At 40.7% G+C, this 8,940-nt stretch overlaps 1 protein-coding gene across 1 annotated transcript; it reads right to left on the reverse strand.

The window, feature by feature from the left end:
- Nucleotides 1-2,764: 2,764 nt before the first annotated feature.
- Nucleotides 2,765-8,112, reverse strand: LOC109744831 (plant intracellular Ras-group-related LRR protein 8). Its single transcript, XM_020303969.4, has 10 exons — nucleotides 7,807-8,112; nucleotides 7,623-7,717; nucleotides 7,062-7,223; nucleotides 6,253-6,363; nucleotides 6,069-6,169; nucleotides 5,121-5,258; nucleotides 4,438-4,486; nucleotides 4,230-4,295; nucleotides 3,481-3,600; nucleotides 2,765-3,075 (listed from the first exon to the last, which is right to left on the reverse strand). Exons 1-10 carry the CDS (start codon nucleotides 7,961-7,963, stop codon nucleotides 2,953-2,955), a joined length of 1,122 nt encoding a protein of 373 aa, XP_020159558.1. The 5' UTR covers nucleotides 7,964-8,112; the 3' UTR covers nucleotides 2,765-2,952.
- Between the last annotated feature and the right edge of the window lie 828 nt (nucleotides 8,113-8,940).

Below are 8,940 nucleotides of genomic sequence, written 5' to 3' on the forward strand. Positions count from 1 at the left end.
TGCCATGGCAAAAAGTGTTTTTAGATTTTTGCCATATCGTGAATACAAAACTCTTGCTAGAAAATTAGAGTAAATTGCCATAGTCCCATAAAAGTTAATTTGGCATGGAAAAAATTGCTATTAGAGATTATATTGACATGTATGTAAAGGTTAAAAATTGCCATGGAAAAATTTGCAAGCAATATGGCAACTTTTAAAAAAATCTCACAGAAAAAAAGAGTTTAATTTTTTTGCCATGCCGTTATAATTAAATTTGCCATGTCAATATAGGAAAAAATGCCATGGCCAAATTAAAAGACAATTGCGCCACCTTTTTCTTTTTAATTTAAAGGCACTATATTGCCGTGGCAATGTAGGTAAATTTTCTATGTTAAAAAGGTAAAATTGCCATGGAAAAAATAATATTGCACCAAAAAACAACACTTGCCATGGCAAAGAACATTTTTAATGAGGAAGTATTAAAATTTGCCATGGCAAATACATATGAACAGTCCCGACTCCCAAATGCCATGGAGCTACCCATGGCAATATATATTGTTTTATTACCATGGCAACGAAAAAACATGATTTAAAATGTCATGGCAACAAAAATTGAATTGGCATGGCAACATATTTGTCATGCAACAGAAAAATTGCATGTATATAAAGTAAACACAAAAAATATGAAACACAATTCACCATGGCAGATGCATGTGAAAATATTGCCATGTTGTTCTCATTATACTTGTCATGCTTTGTATAAGAAAAAGGTGCCATTATATGTATCCGTATACAAAAAAATTGCATGACCCATAAACTATAGAACTTATAAAACTTAACCATGGAAAAATTATTCGAATACATATGAAAAAACACACTATGAATAGGTTGCCGTCATGGCAAACATATGCTTTAGTTGCCATGGCAACATCATCTATAAAACTTAACAAAAGTTCACATGATTTTGGTTGCCATGGCAAATATACTTTTCAATCGCCGTGCGTTTACTAGTACGGTTACTCAAGAAATAAAAGTGAGAGTGTAATTACGAAATTGTGATGTGTCTATACTCGGACAAAGACATGGCAATTTTGAAGGTTGATGAACTGAAAAAATGAACAGAAGGGGTGAGCAGGATGCTACGTGCAGGTACAGGATCAGAACACCTTGGCAGCCTGCAGATACGGGATGCTACCTGCATGTAAATGAAGTTGTGCGGCTCGATGGTGCGGCTGGAGGCCTTGTAGTTCACCCCCGGAACGCGCGCCTGGTGCTGGTCGCAGCGGCGAGCAGCACCTCGGTCACGTCCTCGTCACTGGCTTCATTCACATTCGAGCACTGCGCCTGGTGCTGGCCACAGCGGCGAGGACCACGCGAATAGAGGCAGACTCGACGTCGGCCGCGTCGGCGTGGGCGAGCAGGCGCGCTCGGCGTCTGCCGATAGCGGCACCTTGACCGGTTTAGGGACGAGCTTGCGGAGGAAGGGGTACCCTGGAGCGGGTCGGAGGCCGGATGGTCAGCGTCGGCGAAGGTCTCGCGGAGGGGGACGACGAAGGTCTCGCGGAGGGGGACGGCCTCGACGCCCGCCGCGACGGCGCAAGCGAGCAGGCCGCGCTCGGCCCCCGCCCACGACCGCACCTCCAGCCGGTCGCGCGGACCAGAAATCGCGGCGGCATGTGCTCACACCAGTGAGGAGCACGCGGAGGGATTCAACCCGCCGTCAGGGACCTGTCGTGCTCCTCCGCCCCGCCGAGGCCACACACGAGCTCCTCCCCGCGCCGCTGGGGCATCCACCGTACAAGCTCCTCCCGGCCGCGGCCACGCAAGAACTCCTCCGTCGGGGGCGTCCATCGCTCGAGCTCCTCCCGCCGCGGTCTCGAGCTCCTCCGCCCTGGGCACGACCTCATCCGCACACCACCGAGGCCTCCATCGCGCGAGCTCCTCCCGCGCCGACGAGGCGTCCACCGCGCGAGCTCCTCCCTGCGCCGCCGAGGCATCCACCGCGCGAGCTCATCCCCACGCCGCCGAGGCGTCCACTGCGCGAGCTCCTCCCGCTGCGGTCTCCGGTGACACTTGCAGGGCAACCACCCCACAGGAGCTCGTCTCCGCCGCTTGTGATGTGAAGAAAGGGGAAAAAGTGAGCGTTGGCTGGGGTGGGTGAGTGGATAAGCCGATGCGTTCGGTGGTCTGGTCGGTCATCCCGAACGCTCAAACAAAATGACGTGGCATTGTGCTCTGCATCAAGATCAGTGCGGCTCATCTGACGGTTTAGGACACGTTTGGGACGAGATTCAAAAGTACGGGTCGTTCGGGAGTTATCGATTCCGATATTTTATAACCAAAACATAATCCTATTTTATTTTGTCCATTTTTACATTAAGATTTGTTCCGCATGGTTCTCTTATATTGCGTTAAAAAATATTTGGGTTCTGTCGTCCGCTTATGCTTCGTCCAACCTAATCCATTCTCCCCTCACTCTCCCGTTTTGATTCTTTTTGTCTCATCTCAAGTCTTTTTACATAAATTTTCCTGAAACTGCCTTAACTGCATCCACCTATTATTAACTTACCAAACAAAATTATTTTTTCTTTCATAAGCCAACAAGTGCTTACCAAATAAAATAATTTTTTTTACACAATCAGATTAATATGGGCAGAAAAACACAGGTTAAAGTACTAGAAAAATTCCAGTCCTGGTTGCAACGCATAGGCAATCGTCTAGTGTTTCTAAAAAAATCTTGCAAGTTCTTGATAAGTTATGAATGCTGGGGATGCAAATACTCTGATAATGTTTAACAGGTAGCCACCACTTTTCATCACTTGGTATTAAAATGTAATGAAATGAGAGGAATAAACAAATACACAACCCAAATGTGAGGAATAATATCAGCTCCATGTCTGTTCAAGTTCAATTATAGAATAATTCTGGGTCAATATTGGAAGCGCAAAACCCTGTCTGTAATAAGAAAGACACTTATGCATGCCGGTTATCATCATCCGCACCCTCGTCGAAAACACCTGATGATCCTACACGAAAATCCAGCTGCTTTTGATACTTCTGCCGCCTACGTTCATCAAACTCCTCCCAGCCCTCCATCTGCTCGTATAAAGTAAAATAACATTACCACCATAAAATATCTACGTCAGAGCCAAGGCCAAACAGGCAATACGGTAGAGAATTTAATCATATTTCGGTTGAAATGTAAGGAATAGCATCGATATATAACAAATAGTGTACTTATCAAAAGGTGGTATAAACATGGAAACTATATTATGTGTAAGTGTCCCAGGGGCGAACCCAGCTATAGAAAGCAGCAGTAAGAGAGATTGCAGAAACAAACAGAGCTTGGATGGTGAAACTGAATTTTCCTATTCCAAATGTAAGTATGTATTCAGTCAAAAAAAAAGTATGTATATAGCCATCTTAACTCCACTGGAGTGATGATGATAACAAACAAAACAACCTATGTGTGAAGGTTTCAACCTTTCTGTGAACTTATACCTGTCGAAGAATGTCATTTGTGATTCCAGTGCCATGGAGATCAAGTGTAGTAAGCCGCCAGCACTTCTTGAATAAAGTCGGCGGTAGGGAATTAAGACCATTGTTCCTTAGATGCAGAGTCTGTTGGAAGTAACTTCTTACAAACATCGAATAGTACGGTATGTTCTCTTCAGTATAAATATTGCCAAGATTAAAAAGAAGAGGCAAGCAAATAGAGAATAGAAATGTGCAACACGGTTACACAAGAGACAAGAGACAAATAATTTTCTGTTTTCACCACAAGATAGCAAGTATTGACCAAATAAAACAAAACCAGTCGTCCATTCCATGCTCTAATTTAGTTATATCATGCAATATCACCAAAGCCTAAACATTTATGACTTTCTCGACTCTCAAGTAATTAAACAAGAGTTTAGTGAATGATTCTTTAAGAAACAAAGAGAGTTAACTCACATGCTCAGCCTACGTGAGATCAAAAACATCATGAAGGAATAATTCACATTAATAACGGTTGAATTTGTTGTGCTACTATGTTATGTACAAGAATAATTACTGCATTCACAGGTTAAGCATCTGCATTTTTAAAGTCATTACAATTGGACATTTAATGTTGTGACATTTAACTCAGATGTTCTGCTAATCCCCATCAGAGTTTTATTTCATAGTAGTACATTTTAGTAATACACATATATATAGCTAGTGATTGGGAATGCATCTTCCCATGTAGGTATAGGCGGTTAGGCACATACCTTCAGATTGTGAAGGTTTCCGCAAGCCTTTGGTAGTTCGGCTAAAAGATTTGATGATAAGTCCACCTGATGAAGTCAAAACTTTGGTGAACTAAAACTGCCAACTGCAAAGCTCAAAAGAGTTCATGGGGCATTTGCTTCGAAGGATCACTGTATGCTAGGATAGGTGGGTGCTTCACTGGAGAAAGAGAGAAGAGAAAGCACACACCTCAAAGAGAGATTCACAGTCGCCTATAGAGGAAGGCAGCGAAGTTATCCTGTTAACAAGTGAAAATGATGTAGTGTGAAAGATCAGGATACCTTTCAATTTTCAGATCAAACAGTACCACCATAATTCCCATTGGATGCTACAAGTATAACACATGCCAACATTTAGGAACAATAGAATATTCATAGAACAATAGAATGTTCATAGAACATTCTATTGCAGAGCAACTTACAAGATGCAACGACTATTAAAAAATAATCAAACTGCCACTACGAAAGCTCATGTTTTTCCCCTTCATTCTAATCCTATAAACTACAATGAGAACAGCAGAAAATTAAGAATTTAGCATATAGATCGTCCCTCTTCCCAGTAACCTCATATTACTTCCCAAATTTAATATACAGCATCTATCTGTAGTAAGCAGGCATATACGTAAGTAAAAAGTGTGAATACTGATGTACTACAATGAGAACAGCAGAAAATTAAGAATTTAGCATACAGATCGTCCCTCTTCCCAGTAACCTCATATTACTTCCCAAATTTAATAAACAACATCTATTTAGTAGTAAGCAGGCATATACATAAGTAAAACATGTGAATACTGATGTTAGCATATCAAAACATCAGATAACATCACTGAGGGTACTGCAAGTCCAGTAAGTGGCAAGTTTAGCACACACTACCTATTGTTATTTGCTATAAGAATCTCTAGCTGCTTCAGCAAACCTATTTCAACAGGTAGGCTGCCAAGCATGTTATTTGCAATGCAAAGTTCACGTAGAAAAGTCAATGTGCCCAAACTCGGAGGTAAAGTGACCAATCTGCAAGATAATGAAAAAGGTTATAAACCGAAGCATCTTGTAATCCTGAGTACCAAAGATGCATGTCAAAACATACAAAGATCAGTTTGTTTAGTCTTCCAGACAAAAGTCAATGCAATAGAGGTATTTCGTTCAAATGAGAACTATGAACCTTTCTATTGGCAGGTAAATTTGCACATACATCTCGAGAGTAGGAGCAAAGCCCAGTGACAAATTCTTTAAATAGGTATTAACGAAGAGCCAGATCATGAACAAGAAACCCAAACTAAAATAATTACTTTTAATTGTCCCATTAACCATGAAAACTTATTAGATAGATACACAAACTGCATCAGATGATTATGAAACTAAAGGATTCCATCACAGATGATTCGAGAAAAACCAAGCTACTGGATTATAAAATACATTCTTCCAATGTTATTTCAATTAATGCATTCTGCATGTTTCAGTTGTGTCAAACATTGGTTGCTCTCAGTCAATGGTCAGAGTTGGCGAGTCAAAAAGATATACTCTCTCCGTCCCAAAATTCTTGTCTTAGATTTGTCTGAATACGGATGTATCAAGTCACGTTTTAGTATTAGATACACCCGTGTCTAGATGAATCTAAGACAAGAATTTTGGGACGGAGGGAGTATATGAAATAGGAGCAACTTTTACAAGTGGGTGGTAGCAGCAAACATACACAAGACGGGGGAATGTAATAATTTTCAGGAGATTATAAATGACTCAAGATTGTTTGTGTCCACTTGCAGCATAACAAATATTCACAGTATGAATAACACACAACAGGATTTGAAAATTCAGACCTACCGATTTTGGCTTAAAGATAAAACTGTTAATGTATCAACACATGATAGACCTTCCCAGCTGATGCCCCCATCAGATATGTCATTGGCGGTTAGCAACAATTTCTACACGATGAAATGACGATATTTTCAACTATACCTCCTTACAAAGAAATCCATCAATGAATTTATTTGGAAACAACAATTACATTTAATGATTTAAGGGCAGCAATTTTCTGTGGAATTGCTTCAATTGAGTTGTTACAGACATCTAGTACTCGTATGGAGGAGCCACAGTCCCAGACTTCCTCAGGCACTGCCTGCATCCAAAATTACAACCAACGAGAAAAATTAGGTATTCAAAACATAAAAGAAAATTTGTAATTCAGAAGGCAAGAGGTAAAGGACGGGTCGTCGGTGTAACAATAGAATAAAAGCATTCCATGATGATTAAAAAAAGTCTTGCTTCATCACATGGTATCTTGGAGAATGGAGATGAACCTGGGAATGTGACATTTGCACATATCCTACATAACTAAGTAGGTGATCCACACTAACATATTTATCTCAACATGCAACCATGCATGCAAAAAGGCTCAAATGTTTTAATTATATTTATGCTATTTATATTCAATAAATAGTTTACAATTATAAAATAATCATATGTACTTTCAGTTTAGTTCTTATATTATTAATCCAAATCAAAATATATTGCAAGCATTCCAATAGCAACGCGCGGTAACTAGCACAATAGACGGTATAGACCTCAAGTCAGTCTACCAACATGAAAACAACCTTATGTCAGGACTGCTTTCATTATTTCGTCTGGGCTCTACTCGACACAAAAAACAACTACTAAGTACTAACCACTGATTGTATTAACGCACCGTTAATTGACACGGGAACTTCCACTTTTTTCAAAAAAAGGCAGTTACTGAAGTTTGATAAACGTCATATCACAGCTATTATATGTTGCTTTGAATTTGCAAAGATACTGCAAACAAGTTGAATCAGATACCTTCAAGTTGGAACCAGATAAAGCAATGACACCCGTTATTTTCCAACGCTCCGCTCGGCTTTTGCTGATAATCTCCGGTTTTAGTGTTTGATTATCCTTAACATTTGAGGTTCTTTTTGCACTTGGTGCAAGACCACTGCTATTCTTAGTGATGGGGCCTTCCTGTGGAAAGTAGCGCACATGTAAGTTGATTGTGACAAACTACTCCATAGATAACATGTATGACATGCTTTTACAATTGACTCCTAATGAAATTTTAGCATTGCCATGTGGTGACATGGCAGGAACTATGACTTCGCAGAAATTTCCCCTAAACAACAGAAAACCCCAATGATTGAAAAGTGAGGGCATCAAACTGAAGAATGAATGAAAATCAAGCTCCTCATCCTACTAACGTTGAGCATAACAAAAAATTCCGGTCCGTATCGACTTTCGAGTAACCATAAAAGCACATGACTGAAATCGAACTTCTGCAGGTTCATTGCTAAAGATCTGAAGAAAATAACGGGAGAACGAACGAAAATAATAGAACAGATTAGAGAAGAAATCAAGGTGATTTACCCCCTGATGAAGACCCTGCGAAGCGATGAGCATGACCTTGGATCCGTCCCCCACCTGCATCGAGCTCAGACTCGCGGCGTCGGCAAGAACTTTTCCTGGAATCGCAAGGAAAGTAAGAGAAACAGCAAAAGGGATAACCCAAAGCAAATTCTCGTTCAGACAGTAAGGGATTGGAATTCGTTGCCTTTGCAGATGAGTTTCTGGCCGCGGGGGAGAACGTTGGTTAGCGGCTGGAGGAGGAGCTTCAGCTCCGCGGTGGAGGCGGATGTCGGGACTTCCACCGGAATGGTTCGGCCGGCGAACTTCACCTGGACGGTGATTGTGGGCGGCGAGCTCTCCATGGCTTGTTTCCCCGCTGCTCGATCGAGCGAACGCAACTTTTTTCTTTTTTTATCAATCGAGCGAACGCAACTGAACCACCCCTTTCCGCCTGCTCCTTTACTCAGAGTAGATCTCGTTTCCACCTGCCCCGGTAGAAAACGAAAGAAGTGTCAGGGCGTCTCCGATAGATAATGCAAATTTAAAGATTAAAACAGATATTATAAAAATTTACATCTCAAAAATTGCATTTTACATCTTAAAAACGGCAACTCCAACAAATGATATATGTGAAGATGTAAAAAGCAACTTCAATAGATGATGCAAAGTGGAGATGTAAAATCGACGATCGACCGGCGGCTATGTACAGACACACAAATTGAAATGAAACATCACCAAAACAACTTAAAATTTTCACATGCCCACAATATCAAATTATTACGTAATCCATCGAATCCACGACATCAAATGCAACACAAATACATCAAAGTTATTGTACAATACAACAAACAAACAATGAAACTAGGCGGCTCTTTTGCCATGCCATTTCCAATACTACTCCATCAAATCCTTCAGTAGTTGATCGTGCGCATCGAAATCTCTAATTGCATTGTGCACCTTCATGAAACGTCTGATTCACTCCTCTTTTCTCATCAGCATAACGTGTACGTCCATCAGATGATAGAAGGTGTAATCTAAATTCTGTCCACGCCCATTCTCACTGATCATGTTATGCATGATCACGCAAGTAGTCATGATATACCAAAAGGTTTTTTGATCCCATAATGTAAGTAACTTAGAATAACATGCATATGTAACTATCTCCATAGTGGGGAGTAACATATGTATGGTGTCATGCAAGACTTTATTTATTAGGTTGTACACTCATCTTGTTGTAGTATGTGTGATGTTACCCATAGTGTGAGTAACATACTATGTTATCACATGTCTAGCTTTTCTCATTAATTACTTGTCACATCATCTAATTTGTCTAGATATG

The sequence above is a fragment of the Aegilops tauschii genome, chromosome 1 (genome assembly GCF_002575655.3).
Source record: "Aegilops tauschii subsp. strangulata cultivar AL8/78 chromosome 1, Aet v6.0, whole genome shotgun sequence".
Taxonomy (NCBI): Eukaryota; Viridiplantae; Streptophyta; class Magnoliopsida; order Poales; family Poaceae; genus Aegilops; species Aegilops tauschii.